Raw genomic sequence first — 20,284 nt, forward strand, 5'->3', positions numbered from 1 at the left:
CCCACCCCAACAATTCTTCCCACTACCCTATTAGCCACCACCTTCTTGGCTGTAGAAAACTGGGGAGTAGACTTCCCTCCCTGGGTCCTGATCGAGCAGGAGTGGGCAAACTTTTTGGCCCAAGGGCCACATCTGGGTATGGAAATTGTATGGCGGGCCATGAATGCTCACAAAATTGGGGGTTGGGGTGAGGGCTCTGGGGTGGGGCCAGAAATGAGTTCAGGGTGCGGGAGGGGGCTCTGGGCTGGGGCAGAGGTTGGGTGCGGGGGGGGGTGCGAGGGCTCTGGCTGAGGGTACAGGCTCTGGGGTGGAGCTGGGGATGAGGGGTTGGAGGTGCAGGAGGGTGCTCTGGGTGGGGACCAAGAGGTTCGGAGGATGGGAGGGGGATCAGGGCTGGGGCAGGGAGTCAGGGCACGGGAGGGAGTCAGGAGTGCAGGCTCCAGGTGGCGCTTACCTCAAGTAGCTCCCAGAAGCAGCGGCATGTCCATCCTCCGGCTCTTATGCAGAGGCCCAACCAGGCGGCTCGGCGCGCTGCCCCGTCCACAGGCGCTGTCCCTGCAGATTCCATTGGCTGTGGTTCCCAGCCAATGGGAGCTGCGGGAGCAGCACTTGGGGTGGGGGCAGTGTGCGGAGCCCCCTAGCCACCCCTATGTGTAGGAGCTGGAGGGGGGACATGCCGCTGCTTCCGGGAGCCACACGGAGCGGGGCAAACCCCCATCTGGAGCACTGGAGCAGGGCAAGTCCCAGACCCTGCTGCCTGGCAGGAGCTTGAGGGCCGGATTAAAACATCTGAAGGGCCTGATGCCGTCCCCAGGCCGTATTTTGCCCACCCCTGTCATAAGGAGACTTTCCTTTCTCTCTTCTCTTGGTTGAGGGCCACTCTCTCCATTCAAGTATCTTGAATGGAGATGACTTGCATCTGAAGAAGTGAGGTTCTTACCCACGAAAGCTTATGCTCCCAATACTTCTGTTAGTCTTAAAGGTGCCACAGGACCCTCTGTTGCTCTCTCCATTCAGCCATTCTGAGACCCCCGCCCCCCACAACCATGCTTCTTGTATTACAGAGGATAGGGGTCTCCAGAGCTGTTTCTCCCCACTGTAAATGTGGGAGAAGAGGAACTCTCTGGGGCAACTTGCTGCAGCCTCCCATCTAAATAGGGGAATGTCTGGTGACTCCAAAATACCAGCGTCCCTGTGTGCAGAGCTCATTGTCCACATTGTTGTGAAACAATCTATGACTGTTCTCAGACAGAGGGATGGAAGCTCTACCAGCACATTCAGTAATGAGGGAGATGGAGCGGTAATGTAACATGCTGCTACTGGTGGACCTCTGAAGCCAGTGCTGCAGGGTTTCACATTAGGAGGTCCACACAAACTGAGTCCTGGTGCTCCACGAATCTTGCCGTAGCTTACTGGTGGGTTCCAGGGAATTGACACTGCACTTTAAAAAAAGTTGAAGCTTTTAACATATGACACAATAGGTTGTGCGTTAAGGGTTTGCATATCTATAAGTTTGCGTTTCCAGCTTGATGTCACCCAATCTCATCCTGACATGACTTGAACCAGGTGTTTCATGTTACTTTCAGGTCCTACAGACACAGCTGGATACCCTGCTTGAAGGACAGGAGAGTATTAAGAGTTGCAGCAACTTTACAGCCCAAGCACTCAACCATGGCACTGAAACTGAAGTTTTACTGGTTAAGAAGCAAATGAGTGACAAGCTGAATGAGCTGGCTGACCAGGACTTCCCACTGCAGCCCCGTGAAAATGACCAGCTGGACTTCATAGTAGAAACAGAAGGACTGAAGAAATCCATTCACAACCTGGGTACTATTTTAACCACTAATGCCGTAGCATCTGAAACAGTTGCCACAGGTGAGGGGCTGAGGCAAACTGTGATTGGACAGCCTATGTCAGTTACCATAACAACCAAGGACAAAGATGGGGAGCTCTGTAAATCTGGGAATGCTTACCTCACTGCTGAACTGAGCACACCTGATGGGAGTGTGGCGGATGGAGAAATACTTGACAATAAAAACGGCACTTATGAATTTTTGTATACTGTTCAGAAAGAAGGGGACTTTACTCTCTCACTGAGACTTTATGATCAGCATATCAGGGGCAGTCCATTTAAACTTAAAGTGATCAGATCAGCAGACGTGTCCCCTACTACCGAAGGAGTTAAGAGGCGTGTTAAGTCTCCTGGCAGTGGCCATGTGAAGCAGAAAGCTGTGAAAAGACCAGCTAGTATGTACAGCACTGGCAAAAGAAAAGAGAATCCTATTGAAGACGACTTGATCTTCAGAGTGGGTAAGGAAATTATCTTCTATCTATTGGTACTAGGATCATGGCATTCAAATTGTAATTAAGGACACTTTAGGAAAACTGGGTAAAAAGCTAGTTTTAAATTATTGTCAACACACAAGTGAAATTTAATGCTGGTCAGGTCTAGGCTTTTGAAGTTGTTAGAATAGTAAATGAGGAGTTACATGGGATTTCATTCCATATGTCCCTAAGTGATGTAAGTGGGATTTGAGGTTTAAAGGCAGGAGGTTATAGTCCTACAGGATAAAACACTTGGGGCCAGATTTTTTGAATTCTCTCAGTGCCTAACTCCCACTGGCACCTAAAAATCTGTCCCTTCCAAGTTCTCCTTAAAACAGGGCTGAGTAGCAAATTCTTTTTCAGAATATTTGAAGAATAATTCCCCTCTTTCAAAATGGCTTCTATCTTCTATTGTTATCAATAGGGCTGAATCTAAATCAGGGGTCGGCAACCTTTCAGAAGTGGTGTGCCGAGTCTTCATTTATTCATTCTAATTTAAGGTTTCGCGTGCCAGTAATACATTTTAACATTTTTAGAAGGTCTCTTTCTATAAGTCTATAATATATAACTAAACTATTGTTGTATGTAAAGTAAATAAGGTTTTTAAAATGTTTAAGAAGCTTCATTTAAAATTAAATTAAAATGCAGAGCCCTCCAGACTGGTGGCCAGGACCCGGTCAGTGTGAGTGCCACTGAAAATCAGCTCGCTATAGGTTGCCTACCCCTGATCTAAATACTGCTCTCCGTTTACATGTCCTTCTCAAAAGACAGTTACTATCTAGCCAAAGTCTCAATTTGCCTTCTCCTCACAATGTTCCTTTCCACCTCCTGACACTAAAGGAGGCTGCCATGTTCTGTGCAGGAAGCTTAACTCTCTCCTTCCTTCCTCTTCCCCTCCCCCCCAAACTGAGAACAATGGAAGGTAGTGGTTATTTTGAAGGAGGGCATACTAACTGAGGTCAGTCTATGGCCCCTGTTCCACTGTATACAATGAGATATGGTAACCTTTTGGGAGGACAAGTCTGTCTTCGTGAGTTTTTTTTCTGAAATAGAAGAGTTTATTCTTCAACCTCTGCTGACCAGATTAACTTCAAGCTATGAAAAATGGCAAAAAAAAATTATCATTAACCCTAATTTCCTCCCTCCCCCCCCAAAAAACCAAGAACAAAAAACCCCAAAACCAAACCAACAACTAGCCATTGCATCAGATCTGCAGGAAGGAGAAAAGCTTTTGATTCAAGGGGGAAATGTGATGTGTGTCTAATAGGGCAGTAGAAACTGTCTTGTGTATGAGCAGGGAAAATGAGATGCCAGAAGGAAGGGAAAGCTGGGGTGTAAGAGCAGGAGAATATAGGGTGCAGGAGAGGAGAAAACTCTGGAAGGAGGACAAAATTGATGTGTACACTGGCTGTTTCATGCTGCTCCAGAACAGTGTAAGCACCCAGAGTGTACTGCTGAATTTGGCCCCAAAAGTTAAAATTTAAGATTGATATTCCATATCTTCAGAACATTAGAAATAGCACATGGTAATATTCTCTTTGGTTTTCTTGTTTGTTGTTGTTGTTGTTGTTGTATGAAAATGTTAATATTGTTTAAAAAGGGAAATGTTGAGACAAAAACTGTTAAAATGGGACTGGTTGAGAATATATATCATGATTTAGGATAAAGTACACCTCTACCCCGATATAACGCTGTCCTCGGGAGCCAAAAAATCTTACCGCGTTATAGGTGAAACTGCGTTATATTGAACTTGCGTTGATCCGCCGGAGTGCGCAGCCCCGCCCCCCCCCCGGAGCACTGTTTTACTGCGTTATATCCGAATTCGTGTTATATCGGGTCGCGTTATATCGGGGTAGAGGTGTACGTTACAACCTTAACTATTACTTAACCTTGCTATAGTGACACCATGCAGTAACCACGTGATTACAAGTATGGTCTCAGATTAAACATCTTTGTTAAAATGTCTCTCACATGGTAAGTAGTGGAAAGAGAAAAGAAAAGACTCCTATGTGTCTTTAAAATGTTTTTAACTAATCTGGGACTACAAAAGCTAAATGCCTTAATCATATACAGCTAGTATTTCATGATGTCACTACAGGGCAGAGTTAAAGTTGTTTGGAAATGTGCAGTTAAGACATCTATACCTTAACATATTTGGACTAATATATATATATATATATATATATATATATATATATATATATATATTTTTAGTTTAACCTTATCTCTGAATTCCTGGGCTTACAATGCTTGTTTTGGAAATAAATACATCATCTCAGTCTCATTTACAATTACTCTGTCTTAATTCTTAATTCGTCTTTAATATAGTGCCTGCGACTATAACAACTCACTAACTAAAAAGGCCTATAAATTATTTTACTGTATCTTACAATAACTAAATATTAAATCTATAAATTTCCCTAGGACTTGGGGAGGGGAAAAACGAGCGAGATTACAATATTTAAAAAATCAGGTCTACAGAGGTTCATGTATGGAATTTGCTAAGAAGACAACATGCTGGCTTTGCCAGTCACTGAAGAATGATTGAACAAATGGTAAAGACCAGAATACGTTAAGAATTGTGTTGGACATACAATCACAAATGGTTTCTTCGTGCATGTGATTATCCATATCCGTTTGATTTCCGTATGTAATCTATCTGTATTTTTAATATGTTCATTACCATAGTACCTAGGTCCATTTTCAGAAAGAGAATGTTAATTTTACCTAACAATCACCAGGCTTTCCTAAAGTGAGGGTAAAGAAACAGACCAGTATATTGCATTGTGAAATAATTGGCCCTGTGAATATAACAGATTCAATATATATTAATGAATCTTTTCGGGGAGAGGATGGTGCTCAGTTTTATTGGCAATAACATTTGTTCTTATGGGGCATGCAGTCTCAGAAAACTGGAAACGAGATATAGAGCCCTTCACATTTAGGTCACTGGTTCAAATTCAGCCCACTTCAGTAGTGGCCAAACTTTGTATCCTGTTGACTGTTTGGCCTGAATGAAATGCTTCCTATTGGATGTTCTCCAGTTTCTAGTGGGCATGTATCCTTCTCACAAAAAATACTACCACACCCAGCATCAATGCAACTCTTACTAGTAGTCTCATCAGAGAGATTGGTCATTGAAAGGGCTGTGGAGATTAAACCTCCTCCCTCCCCCCCCAATCTAGGCTGTGTCTACACTAGATAATTACAGGATCTGTAATTCTCCACCAATGCAGTTCCATTGGTGGTAGCAACAACGGAGGGGTTAGTGTAGACATGTCTCAGACATTTTTAACAGTCATCTAGCCCTACTCGCAGTAAGGTTAAAAAACACAATGGCAGAAGTTTCTCACTGTCACCGCTGTTGCAGCTGTGTCCTAACTTTTCTAGAGCACACAAGACCCTAGGGATGTCCCTCTGGGTCAGTGTTGAGGCCTAATAGTGTGGCAACATAAGGAAAGCTTGCAAAGCTGCTATCAGAGATGTGCCAGTTCTGAGAATAAACAGGGGACCACTGACAGATATGGTAACAATCTGACCTCTTTCATGAGCACTAGTTTCTCCGTTGCTCATGCGTGCATGCGTGTTCGCTCACCTGCACACAGAGGGAAGGCCAAATTCATCCCTGATGTAAGTCAGTAGATTTACCCAGGGAAGAATTTGGCCAATCCTTAAAATGAATTATTTTCTAGAGTGTCAGATAAGCTTAATATGTTTTTAAAAATACTAAAATAGATGATACCTTGAAAATAATTGTTAAGAGATTTGGATTGATTGATTGATTTTTTAAATCTCTGTAGATTGACATTTCTACCTGTAGTGTCTGTTAGCACTGCAGCATATCTTGGTTCAAGTGAGCAGCTTGTACCATGAACCTGATATCTGGTTGGATTGCAATTCATGGGACAGTCCCAATTTTTCACAGCCCTATCTGTATACTGCAAGCCTTGCTTATAAAACAAGCCCAAATGTATTTTGAAAGTTGAAGCACAGCTTCATACTGTTATAACAAAAACAACATAATGTGATGTTTTGTTTTTGTTTTGATTGCTTGAAAAAATAAATTTAGAACTTGAAGCTTTGTCTACTGACATTGGAGTTTCCCCCACTGGGATACATGGGTCACTTCATCCCATTCTGTGGAGAATTTATATCTATTTATTTAACAGAATAGCTTTTCCAGATAAAGAATCTATGGAGAAGTAGCTGCCTTGCTGACCAGTGGACTATGTAATGTGTACTATATGTGCACAGTCCATTAGAGAGCTCCAAAACAACATAAGTACTGACTGAATGGTCTTGCAGTCACAACTCAATGGCCTTAATTAATGAGCATATCTAAAGTTTTACCTATTATTTTGATTTGCAGCCCCATTAGTCTAAGAATTTTAAAAACTTATGTTTCAGTCTCAAATTCCAAACTCATTTGAAAATTCTGAATTTTATCTAGTTGTGATTGAAAAGAAGTTTTGCATGGTTTTTAATAAAACCATATATCCATTTCTTGAATTCATTAAGAGGGAAAAGCTTCGTGTAAACCCTTTGACAATCCTGGGTTGAGTTTGGGGTTTGTAATTTAAAACTGGGCAAGTTTAGCAGAGTTCTGGCTTTTGCGGCTAAAGGTTCATACAGCTCTGTTGGAGAACCATAATGAAGCATGTGGATATTTTTTTACAACCAGGATTTGAATTTTTTATACACAAGAAATCAAAATCTGGTAGGAGAGTGCTTTTGTGCTGGCCATTAACTTAATACAAATGTGGTATTAATTAACGCACTGTCCATGGGACGTTGCACGTGAAATTTCTTGCTAATTTTCTATGTCCATGGATTAGCTTGCTTTAGAAACATGCACACAGTTTAGTGTTCTAAACGCTACAGAGTGCAAAAAATTCTCAAAATATAAAAACATTATTTTAGCAAATATGTAATTCTATTGTAAATCCCTTACCAGATAACACTAATGGGAAGTGGAACTTGCTACATTACAGCAATGAAAACCAGTGAGCATATTACTAGCATTGTAAAAATCCTTCCTTTAACTCTTAAGGCTAAATATTCAGTAATATACATCTAGGTTTCAAGTTGCACAACAAACGTGAACTTGCAATTTCCAGAGGCAATATTAGGTAGCAAAAACTATTGGTCCCCTGAATGAGAGTGTGGGCTGGTTGTCTACTTAAATATGAAATTTTCAACTTACCCAGATTGTGATTAGTTGCCTAATTGAATGTGTAAGTAGATGCTTTTGCATGTGTAATCAAATTGATTTATTTAAAAACTCACATGCTTTAGTTTCCACCTTCTACCTTCTATCTGATCTTTTGATTCCTCACATGTATTGAAAGCTACAGGGGGGCTTATTAAGAATTTATTTGAATAGGAAATGCTGAATGGGACCAATAGAGTCAGAGTATTGTTTACCTAGATAGTTGATCGTACGGACAAATAATTTCACAATGGAATGGATAAGGGTATACATTTGACAAATAATTAAACTTAACAGCTGTGAAAATCCAAAATTATTTGCTATACTTTTAAAAGAGATCCTCGAGGATCTGCTGTTTCATCTTTATTCCTTCCTACATGCATCAGATCCAAAGGAAACACTCAAAATTAGAGCTGTGTTAAGAAAGGAAATTCCATTTTGTGGTGAGTTTCAATATTTTGACATTTTGTTTAGGAACAAAACCTCTACATTTTGAAATTCTACAAAAGGGAAAGCCCCGGGTTCAGGACTCCAGGGCAATCTGCCTAGCTAGCTGTCCTGGCGTCAGGGATGCTGGAAGCCCTGGGGTCTCTGGTTCCAGGGAAGTCTGCATGGTGGGCGGATGTCTCTTGGATTAGTGGACCCTGGAAGCCTGGATTTCCCCTGCAGCCAGCCATCAGGAAAATAGGCAGATTTCCAACAGAAAGCTGCCTGGCAGGCAAGTTTCTAGATATGCCTGTTTTCCATCAGAACTTCATCAAAATCAAACAGTCTCCACCAATCGTTTTTGCTTTAAATAAACCAATCTGCAAATTCCCACAGCAAATATTTTGTCAGAATTTGTCAGCCAGCTGTAATAGTAAGATAACTATCCTAAAAGTTGTTCATTTTCCTGTTGAGTGTAAATTAGAAATAAAGTTAATGTTACTTAAGCACAATTTTCTTCCTGATGGCAATTCACCCCAGAATGAAAGAACTGAACAAAGCCCCATGTGCAACTTAAGCCCCACATCAAGGGCTTACGTGCTGCAATGTGCCTTTCGCAGGCCTTTTGTGGGTTGAATTTCACCTCCTGTGAACTGTGTTAATAAATTACCATTCATAACTCCTACTGCAATGGCCATTCTTTTTCCTCTCATGAATATTTACAGGGTCGCATTGAAAAGCATTTTAAGTACCCTTTTGTTATATACTCTGTTACCTCAAAAATGAAAATTCCTGAACTTTCAAGAGCATTCTTTTTGAGGGAAAGAGTGTGTGCTCTATAATATTCATGTTAGTTGTTTCCAGATGCTGTAAGTTAGGCCTTTTCGTTTTATGACAAATGCTTTCCCCCTTCTGCCAGTGTTAAATGCTTGTCACTTATCCTTTGGCTGGAGGGCACAACAGCAAGTTTGTAATTTTCTTCCTGCATATGCAAATGATATCCGTATGCATGACTATGGATGTCAGTCGTTAAAAGAATACACAGCAATGAGTCCAGTGTGGATAGCATGAATGGTGTATAGGTGACTGTTCTCATAACATTTACTTTCCCTTTCTAATGCCATAATTATAAAAAAGTGTGTCATATTGAGAGAATGAAAGTGCCCAGTAGTTGGAAGAACAGACTGAGAGAAACAAAGGGATACAGTTTCAGCACGAAGTGCAGAGGAATTAGATGTTCTTGTTGACCAATAACTGGAGCTGTGCACCCAACATCCATGCTTCCCAATGGAAAATGTCACTGAAGGGAGGAGGAGGAGTGCCAAATGCATTGCTCTTGAATGTGCATCCCTAATGAGAGCCAAAGATAAGGTAGGGTTAATACATCACTCCTGTATCTGGAATCCTAGCCAGAACATTTTTAATTGCGCTAAGGGATATTTTGGGTTGACTAAAATAAAATACAATTTTTCAATGAAAATGATATATTGAAACATCTAAGTAGAAGGTATATGTGGCCAATGAATGCTTCTAAAAATACTTGCCCAGTGGAAATAGTATTACGGCCAGTTTTTAGTAAATTGCATAGAATCTTTTTGTTTGAAAAGAAGCTCATTGCTAAGAGCTACAGGTCACCTTGGTGCAAGTTCTCGCCATTCTTGCATGTTTGTACAAGGCGGGATGAGGACACACAGAATCCTTCAGTACCCACATAGGCACCCTGAGAATCCTGAGGCTTGTGCTCACAACTTAGACTCCCTCTGTGGCCTCGGATAAGTCACGTAGGATCAACATTTTCAAAAGTGTCCACTTATTTTGAATGGACCCTTACATATCTCAAAGTGGATACCCAAAATTAGTGAACACTTCTGAAAATATTGTTCTAACTTCCCAGTTTCCCCAGTAAAATCAGGATAGTACTTAATTACATCACAGCACTATTTGTGAGAATTAGTTAGTTGATTTTTACAAGGCACTTGTAAGGTGGTGGTGTTACATGTATTGCTCTATATCAGTTATTATTTAATACTTATACTGCAGTAGCATTCAGAGACCCCAATCAGAATTAGGTCCCTGTTGTGCTAGATCAGGGGTCTCACACTCAAATGACCACGAGGGCCACATGAGGACTAGTACATTGGCCCGAGGGCCGCATTACTGACACCTCCCCCCCCTGCCACCCTTGGCCCCGCCCCCACTCCACCCCTTCCATGAGGCCCCGCCCCTGCCCCGCCTCTTCCAACCCCTTCTCTGCCCCCATTCCAACCCCTTCCCTGAAATCCCCACCCCAACTCTGCCCCCTCCCTGCCCCCAGGGGGTGCAGGAGGGGTGTAGGGTGTGGAGGGGGCTCAGGGCAGGGAGTTGGGGTGCAGGAGGGGTGAGGGGTGTGGCAGGGGGCTCAGGGCAGGGGGTTGGGGTGCAAGAGGGGTGCGGGGTGTGGCAGGGGGTTCAGGGCAGGGGGTCGGGGTGCAGGGTGCGGCAGGGGGCTCAGGGCAGGGTTCAGGGTGCAGGAGGGGTGCAGGGTACGGCAGGGGGTCGGGGCGCAGGAGGGGTGCAGCATGGGGTGCAGGGCAGTGGGTTGGGATGCAGGAAGGGTGAAGGGTGAGGCAGGGGGTCGGGGTGCAGGGTGCAGCAGGGGGCTCAGGGCAGGGGGTTCGGCTGCAGGAGGGGTTCGGGGAGCAGGATCTGGCCTGGTGCGTACCGGGGGCAGGGCAGGCTCCCTGCCTGCCTGCCTATTTGCCCTGCCCCCACAAGAGGCTGGAACGTGGGGAAGGGGGGGGCGGAAGGGCTGTTTGTTTCTGTTGCTTGAGGCACCACCTCCAGCAGCTCCCATGGGCCGCGGTTCCCCGTTCCTGGCCAATTGGAGCTGCTGGGGGCGCTGCCTGAAGCAACAGCCACACACCGCCCCTCCACTCCCCCTTCCCCACGTTCCAGCCTCTTCCCGGAGCTGCGCAGGGCAGGGTAGGCAGGCAGGGAGCCCGCCCTGCTCCTGGTGCATGTCCGGCCGGAGCCGCTCTGGTAAACACTGAGGGAGGGCGGGGGGGGCTCGCGGGCCGCAGAAAATCACCCCACGGGCCGCGTGTTTGAGACCCCTGGGCTAGATGCAGAACAAATTCTTAAGAGAAAACAGTCCCTGCCTCAAAGAATTTACAATCTAAATAAGGTCTGGAAAACCTTATATAAACTGGAAATTATATGTACAGATGACCGGCAAGCTTCCCGTTTTGAAATGGCTGGAAAGATCTCTCACAAACACACTCTCAGATATGTTTTAACTAAACTTCTAATTTCACTGGTCCAGACATTGTAGGCCCATATTATACACTCATCCATCTGTCCAGGTTCTTATTTTAATACACATCACTATCGTATGTCTGAGCTAACATGAAGCCTAATAGCCATCATTCTTTTGAGAAGCATTTTCCTGTTGTTGCAGAAAGATGTAAAGTATGAAGATACCATGATTTCTGAAAGGGAAAAGGGATTACTACTTGAAGGGGATTAAAATGGCAGTCAGACTGAGGAGTAAAGAGGACAATGCCTCTGTCTCTTACTGAGATTTGTTGCTTTAGGATACATGTTCCTTTTGACTGGTGATGGTAAAAGAAACCATTCACATTAAGAATCTAGGGTACAAGGACAAAATAAAACCTAATTTAAGTGTTAGGCCTGGTCTACACTACGAGTTTAGGTCGACTTTAGCAGCGTTAAATTGAATTAAGCCTGGACACGTCCACACGACGAAGCCCTTTTTTTCGACTTAAAGGGCCCTTTAAACCGGTTTCTTTACTCCACCTCCGACGAGGGGATTAGCGCTAAAATCGGCCTTTGTGGGTCGGATTTGGGGTAGTGTGGACGGAATTCGACGTTATTGGCCTCCGGGAGCTATCCCACAGTGCTTCATTGTGACCGCTCTGGACAGCACTCTCAACTCAGATGCACTGACCAGGTAGACAGGAAAAGCCCTGCGAACTTTTGAATTTCATTTCCTGTTTGCGCAGCATGGAGAGCACAGGTGACCATGCAGAGCTCATCAGCACAGGTAACCATGATGGAGTCCCAGGATCGCAAAAGAGCTCCAGCATGGACAGAACGGGAGGTACGGGATCTGCTCACCATATGGGGAGATGAATCAGTGCTAGCTGAACTCTGTAGCAGTAAACGAAATGGCAAAATATTAGAAAAAGTCTCAAAGGCCATGAAGGACAGAGGCCATAACAGGGACGCACAGCAGTGCCGCGTGAAAATTAAGGAGCTAAGGCAAGCCTACCACAAAGCCAGAGAGGCAAACGGAAGGTCTGGGGCAGAGCCGCAAACATGCCACTTCTACGCGGAGCTGCATGCAATGCTAGGGGGTGCAGCCACCACTACCCCAACCGTGTGCTTTGACTCCATCAATGGAGAAACACGCAACAGGGAAGTGGGTTCGGGGTACGAGGAAGATGATGATGAAGACAATGAAGACAGCTCACAGCAAGGAAGCGGAGAAACCGGTTTCCCCAACAGCCAGGATATGTTTATCACCCTGGACCTGGAACCAGTAACCCCCGAACTCACCCAAGGCGTGCTCCCAGACCCTGAGGGCACACAAGGGACCTCTGGTGAGTGTACCTTTGTAAATATTACACATGGTTTAAAAGCAAGCGTGTTTAATGATTAATGATTAATTTGCCCTGGCAATCGCGGCCAGTACAGCTACTGGAAAAGTCTGTTAACGTGTATGGGGATGGAGCGGAAATCCTCCAGGGACATCTCCAGAAAGCTCTCCTTCATGTACTCCCAAAGCCTTTGCAAAAGGTTTCTGGGGAGGGCTGCCTTATCCCGTCCGCCATGGTAGGACACTTTACCACGCCAGGCCAGTAGCACGTAGTCTGGAATCATTGCATAACAAAGCATGGCAGCGTATGGTCCCGGTGTTTGCTGGCATGCAGACAACATCCATTCCTTATCGCTCTTTGTTATCCTCAGGAGAGTGATATCATTCACGGTCACCTGGTTGAAATGGGGTGATTTTATTAAGGGGACATTCAAAGGTGCCCGCTCCTGCTCGGCTGAACAGAAATGTTCCCCGCTGTTAGCCACGCAGTGGGGGTGGAGGGGTGAAGTGATCATCCCAGAGAATTGGGTGTGTGTGTGTGGGGGTAGTTGGGTTTGTGCTGCATGTTAACCCGGAAACCCCAGCTCCTCCTTTTACATTGCAAACCCATTTTAAATGGCCAACCCAATGGGTCCTTGGTATGGGAAATGGGGGCGCTGCTGTTTGAAACCATTCCCACATGTTATGAAGGTTAAAAAAGCCAAAAGACTGTGGCTTACCATGGCTGCCTGCAAGCCGAATTCTGTTGCCTGGCACTGCATGAGTGATCTCTCACACCAAACCGGCAGGCCCTCAATATAAGAGGAAAAATGCGACCTTGTAACGAAAGCACATGTGCTGTGTAATGTGAACAGCAAAATTTAACGTGAAAGAGTGTACCCATTGTTCTCTAAAATGTCTTTTTTTAACCATCTCTCCCTTCTCCTCCACCAGCTGCAAATGTTTCTCCTTTGCAGAGGCTAGCGAAGATTAGAAGGAGAAAACGGCGGACTCTGGATGATATGTTCACGGAGCTCCAGATGTCCTCCCACGCTGAAAGAGCACAGCAGAATGCGTGGACGCAGTCAATGTCAGAGTGCAAAAAAGCACAATATGAATGAGCGGAGAGGTGGCGGGCTGAATCGCGGGCTGAACAGAGCAAGTGGCGGGCTGAAGATGATAGGTGGTGTCAACTTGCAGACAGAAGGCAAGAGTCGATGCTCCGGCTGCTGGAGCATCAAACTGATATGCTCCGGCTGCTGGAGCATCAAACTGATATGCTCCAGCGTATGGTTGAGCTGCAGGAAAGGCAGCAGGAGCAGAGACCGCCGCTACAGCCCCTGTGTAACCAACAGCCCTCCTCCCCAAGTCCCGTTGCCTCCTCACCCAGACGCCCAAGAACACGGGGGGGGGGGGCCTCCGGCCACCCAGTCACTCCACCCCAGATGATTGCCTGAGCATCGGAAGGCTGGCCTTCAATAAGTGTTAAAGTTTTAAACTGCAGTGTGTCCTTTTCCTTCCCTCCTCCCCCACCCATCCCGGGCTACCTTGGCAATTATCCCCCTAGTTGTGTGATGAATTAATAAAGAATGCATGAATGTGAAGTAACAATGACTTTATTGCCTCTGCAAGCGGTGCTCGAAGGGGGGAGGGGAGGGTGGGGTGGTTGGTTTACAGGGAAGTAGAGTGAACCGGGTGGGGGGGGGAGGAGGAGGGTTCATCAAGGAGAAACAAACAAGTTTCACACCGTAGCCTGGCCAGTCACAAAACTGGTTTTCAAAGCTTCTCTGATGCGCACCGCACCCTGCTGTACTCTTCTAACCGCCCTGGTGTCTGGCTGCGCGTAATCAGCGGCCAGGCGATTTGCCTCAACCTCCCACCCCGCCATAAATGTCTCCCCCTTACTCTCACAGATATTGTGGAGCGCACAGCAAGCAGCAATAACAATGGGGATATTGGTTTCGCTGAGGTCTATCCGAGTCAGTAAGCTGCACCAGCGCGCTTTTAAACATCCAAATGCACATTCCACCACCATTCCGCACTTGCTCAGCCTACAGTTGAACAGGTCCTGACTACTGTCCAGGCTGCCTGTGTACGGCTTCATGAGCCATGGCATTAAGGGGTAGGCTGGGTCCCCAAGGATAACTATAGGCATTTCAACATCCCCAACGGTTAGTTTCTGGTCCGGGAAGAAAGTCCCTTCCTCCAGCTTTTGAAACAGACCAGAGTGCCTGAAGACGCGAGCATCATGTACCTTTCCCGGCCATCCCACGTTGATGTTGGTGAAACGTCCCTTGTGATCCACCAGGGCTTGCAGCAGCATTGAAAAGTACCCCTTGCGGTTTATGTACTCGGTGGCTTGGTGCTCCGGTGCCAAGATAGGGATATGGGTTCCGTCTATCGCCCCACCACAGTTTGGGAATCCCATTGCAGCAAAGCCATCCACTATGACCTGCACGTTTCCCAGAGTCACTACCCTTGATATCACCAGGTCTTTGATTGCCCTGGCAACTTGGATCACAGCAGCCCCCACAGTAGATTTGCCCACTCCAAATTGATGCCCGACTGACCGGTAGCTGTCTGGCGTTGCAAGCTTCCACAGGGCTATTGCCACTCGCTTCTCAACTGTGAGGGCTGCTCTCATCCTGGTATTCTGGCGCTTCAGGGCAGGGGAAAGCAAGTCACAAAGTTCCATGAAAGTGCCCTTACGCATGCGAAAGTTTCGCAGCCACTGGGAATCGTCCCACACCCGCAACACGATGCGGTCCCACCAGTCTGTGCTTGTTTCCCGGGCCCAGAATCGGCGTTCCACGCCATGAACCTGCCCCAGTAACACTATGATTTGCACATTGCTGGGGCCCGTACTTTGTGAGAGGTCTATGTCCATGTCAATTTCCTCATCACTCTCGTCGCCGCGCTGCAATCACCTCCTCGGCTGGTCCTGGTTTTGCTTTGGCATGTCCTGGCTCTGCATATACTCCAGAACAATGCGCGTGGTGTTCATAGTGCTCATAATTGCCACGGTGATCTGAGCGGGCTCCATGATCCCAGTGCTATGGCGTCTGGTCTGAAAAAAGGCGCGAAATTAGTGTCTGACGGAGGGAGGGAGGGGCGACTGATGACATGGCGTACAGGTACAGGGAATTAAAATCAACAAAGGTGGCTGTGCATCAGGGAGAAACACAAACAACTGTCACACAGAATGCCCCCCCCCCCCCAAGATTGAACTCAAAACCCTGGGTTTAGCAGGCCGTTGATTTCACGGAGGGAGGGGGAAGCAAATGAATACAGAACAAATCTGGTCCATCTATTTTTTACATCTTAAGCTGGCAGCAGACGGTGCAGCATGACTGATAGCCATCGGCATCTTCTGGGTGCTTGGCAGAAAATGATGTACTACGACTGCTAGCCATCATCGTCAAGACGGTTCAATAGGCCAGGAGACAAAACATGTCTGGCCAGGTGCCTCTGATTGAACTCACTGAGGAATACGATGATGACGGATACTAGTCGTAATACACCATCCACTGCCAAAAGGCAAGGAGCTGCTGCTGTGTAGCAATGCAGCCCCACGTCTGCCAGCACCCAGATAGCTGACGACGGCTACCAGTCATACTGCACCGTCTACTGCCAAAAGGGAATTAGCTGCTGCTGTGTAGCAATGCAGTACCACGTCTGCCGGCACCCAGATGACATATGGTGACGGTGAGCTGAGCTGAGTGGGCTCCATGCTTGCCGTGGTATGTTGTCTGCACAGGTAACCCAGGTAAAAAGGCGTGAATCGATTGTCTGCCGTTGCTCTGACAGAGGGGGAGGGGCCTGATGACATGTACCCAGAACCCCCCGTGACACTGTTTTGCATGATCAGGCATTGGGATCTCAACCCAGAATTCCAATGGGCGGCGGAGACTGCGGGAACTGTGGGATAGCTACCCACAGTGCAACGCTCCAGAAGTCGACGCTAGCCTCGGTACTGTGGACACGGTCCGCCGACTTAATGCACTTAGAGTATTTTATGTGGGGACACACACAATCGACTGTATAAAACCGATATCTATAAAACCGGCTTCTATAAATTTGACCTAATTTCGTAGTGTAGACATATCCTTAGAATTGAAAAAGCCCTAACTGATTAGATCTGTGTAATCTGATTTGTTATGGCACCTTAGAGACAAACAAATTTATTTGGGCATAAGTTTAACAATAAATTTTTTAGTCTCTAAGGTGCCACAAGGACTCCTCGTTGGTTTTGCTGATACAGACTAACATGGCTACCTCTCTGAAACCTGATTTGTTATGTGCTTTATATCCAATTTAAGGTACCAAAGGAAGAAACAAAGGGGAATTTACAAATCTTCAGGGGGTAGCTGCATCTACAAATGGAAAAATATTAATTGCAGACAGTAACAACCAGTGTGTACAGGTATTATGTCTCTCTTTTAATATCAGTATTTTACTGTATTAAAGTTAAGTCTTGTAAGATACAAGCATGGCTAGAAAATATAGAGAAGCCTGCTCTGCTCAGCATTCAGGATCACTCTGATTTTTTTGAAATATTGTAGCTGTTTCAGATTCATATCAGATCTGCTACAGCATGTGCTAGAATTGCTTCCCTTTTTATTATATTTGAATATAAAGATGAGATTGATCAGCAGTCATATTAGAAAAATATTGACTTTGCATTACAAGTTTTATTACTTCAATCAGTGTTCCCAAATAAAATCCAGAATACAGTGCCCAAACTCTGTTGCATAATCTGATTTTTTATTTTTTTTGAGGAAAAACCAACTAATGTAGGTTTCATTTTCAAATACCTTTTAGTTTCACATCAGTCTAATTTACTCTTCTCTCTGATATTATGATCCAAATGTTGATTTCTATAGCAGCAGCCCCAATGACCACAATAGCCTGGTTTTAGGTGTTCAGATTCAATTTCCTGTGTGAAGATCAAGCTGGGTGGGTGGGTTGTTTTTCCCTCCCTTCTATCATGTATCATCTTTACCATTAAGGATTTATCAGCTCCATTCTGACTGCACATATGGTTGGAGATGAATGTGATAGTTTCCTCTTCCCTAAAAATATTGGATTCGCAGAGTCAACTGCAGTAAAAACTTGTTTTTATTAGTAAACTATACACGTTTTCAAAGAGACATGGGATCAAATTGTCATCAGTCACTTCTAAACATGCTCTTACAATTTTGCACTTGCATTTCATGTATTTGCAGCCACAAATGACATTTCAATATCTAATTACCTGTCTTGAAGACATAGCCAGTGGCCTAAATTCTAAGAGGTGATAAGTACCTTAGCACCTCCCAGGATATCGCCCAATATTTACCCCTAACTCAGGTAATTAGATGTTGAAATTCTATTCTACATTCATCTCTTCCACAGACTTCTTGTGCAACCTTGGCTAAGTGTCTATGTGCCTCACTTTCTTCATTTATAATACGGGAATCACAATGCTTCCTTACCTCAGAGAGATGTTGTGAAGATTAATTCACTAATGTCTGTAAAGCATTTTGAGATTATTGCAAGAATGGTGCTATGTACTGTAAACAAGTACTTTGCATTTAAAGCTAGGGTCCTGGTTGAGGCCTCTCTGTCAATTGGGCCCAAAGGTTTCAGATATGTACAGTAACATTGTTTCATTATTACAGTCAGATAAGGGACTATAACAATTAATATTTCCAGTGCTTTAATTATTTTCCTGTTTGCCAAAGACCATGTCATGAGAAATAGATTACTGTGATTAATGTACAATTACTTTTAAAAATAAATATTTTTTTATCACAGATATTTTCCAATGATGGCCAGTTCAAAAGTCGTTTTGGTATACGAGGAAGGTCTCCTGGCCAGTTGCAGAGGCCTACAGGAGTGGCTGTGCATCCTAGTGGTGACATCATTATTGCAGACTATGATAACAAATGGGTTAGCATATTTTCATCAGATGGAAAATTTAAGGTAAGGCTATAATATGAAGCTTTGACCGTTTTTAACAAGGGAATACATTTGTTTGTTTCGTTTTGAGAAAGAGAACTGGAGATGTGAAACAGATTAATAAATACATTATTTTCTTGTGGAAAACCATGATGTGCCTAAAACCAAGTTTAATAATAAATAGGAAAATGTCAAAATTGAGATACCAAAAGTATATGAATTATATTTTTAATAAAATTTGTATCAGATAGGTGCTTGGGTGCCACACTACAACTTCGAATTGCAAAACACCCAACAATAATACACAGTGCCAAACTCCAAACAGTTCCACAGACATATCATTAAGTAGTCTTCAGTACTTTAAGACTAGGCGGGAAGATTAACAGATCCTCCATCTTTTCATGTACTGTGTATTTATACCTGCCTACTGTATTTTCTACTCCATGCATCTGATGAAGTGGGTTTTAACCCACGAAAGCTTATGCCCAAATAAATTTGTTAGTCTCTAAGGTGCCACAAGTACTCCTCGTTGTTTTTGCTGATACAGACTAACACGTCTACCACTCTGAAACAGATCCTCCAGTGGTAGCCCATTTCATATCCTGGAGGCCGTGACCTAAAATGAGTTGAGACCTTCAAATGGCAGTTAAAGAAAGAACATAGTGTCTTAGAAGGATACCAAATTGATAATTGGTTCCCCAGAAAGGTGCGTCCTACTCTGTTTACTACATGCATGTCAGCAAAGCACGTTTGTAATTCACCCATTGTCCTATTGGCAGACAATGCAAAGACAGCAAGGCAGGTTTATTATCTTCACAAAAGATCACCCGAGTGCTGTATTATGGGCTGCCATATTGTGTGCTGGTTGACTTGCAGGCATCCCAGAGTAGAGAGAATTACATTATTCGAGTAGCAATAAAACAGGACCTAGTGAGATCTCCACTAGAGAGAGGGGCAAATTCTATAAAAGTTATGAACTTGCTAGAAACACATCTATATTATCGCTTGTCCCACGGTTCTTTGTGGTCAGTGTGTGGTCAGGAAGAACCTCTAGTTCTTCACAAATTTTACCAGTGCCAGCTATGTGCCACCCACACATGGCAAGACAAACTGGGCCTTAAAGTTTGATGTGACCAAGAAAATCTCTTTTGGATCATGTACTTAATTGCTCAAGAAAAACTTTCTGCATGTGATTTTTTTTTCTTCGTTCTCAGTGAAATGAAGTTTACAGTAATGTACTGACTTTGTATGTGAGTTCATGCTGTTATTCTTTAATGGTCAGCACGTGGAAAGAATAAGGATGTACTATTAGTGTTAGAGGTGTTCTCCTTTACTTAAAGCAAAAGAGGCTGTGTTCTTGCCCCACTTTCCTGTGAGTGTTATGTAAGGCCTGATTCTGCAATCATTACTCACATTAAGTAGTTCTTTACTCATGGGAGTAGGCTCCCACTAGATTTCAACTTTGCCAGTTTAGCACATGTTAAAGGCAGCGTGCTTTGTCTATATTAGATTTCTAATACACATTAGTTAGCATGTGTTAGCTAACGTGCTACATCACACCTTAAGCCCTAGTTTAGACAAAGCCCTGTTGATTTCAAAGAGCTGTGATGGTGGACTGTGCTGGTAGTCACCTGTTCTGCTGGTGATTAAACAGGAAATGAAATTCAAAAGTTCCTGGGGCTTTTCCTGCCCACCTCGCTAGTGCATTGGAGTTGAGAGTGTTGACCAGAGCGGTCACAAGGGAGCATCCTGAGATAGCTCCTGGAGGCCAATAACGTCGAATTGCGTCCACAATACCTTTAACCCGG

The 20,284-nt window shown here is 44.5% G+C and overlaps 1 protein-coding gene across 6 annotated transcripts in view; it reads left to right on the forward strand.

Moving 5' to 3' along the window:
* Positions 1 to 20,284, forward strand: part of TRIM2 (tripartite motif containing 2) — a 92,063-nt gene that overhangs the window by 58,781 nt on the left and 12,998 nt on the right. For all 6 annotated transcript variants that reach the window (XM_065404559.1, XM_065404561.1, XM_065404560.1 and 3 more), the window contains 3 exons: positions 1,587 to 2,310; positions 16,856 to 16,959; positions 18,333 to 18,500. In XM_065404559.1, the coding sequence (XP_065260631.1) occupies positions 1,587 to 2,310; positions 16,856 to 16,959; positions 18,333 to 18,500 (996 nt within the window). The remainder of the gene's footprint in view (positions 1 to 1,586; positions 2,311 to 16,855; positions 16,960 to 18,332; positions 18,501 to 20,284) is intronic.

The sequence above is a fragment of the Emys orbicularis genome, chromosome 5 (genome assembly GCF_028017835.1).
Source record: "Emys orbicularis isolate rEmyOrb1 chromosome 5, rEmyOrb1.hap1, whole genome shotgun sequence".
In the NCBI taxonomy this organism is placed as follows: domain Eukaryota; kingdom Metazoa; phylum Chordata; order Testudines; family Emydidae; genus Emys; species Emys orbicularis.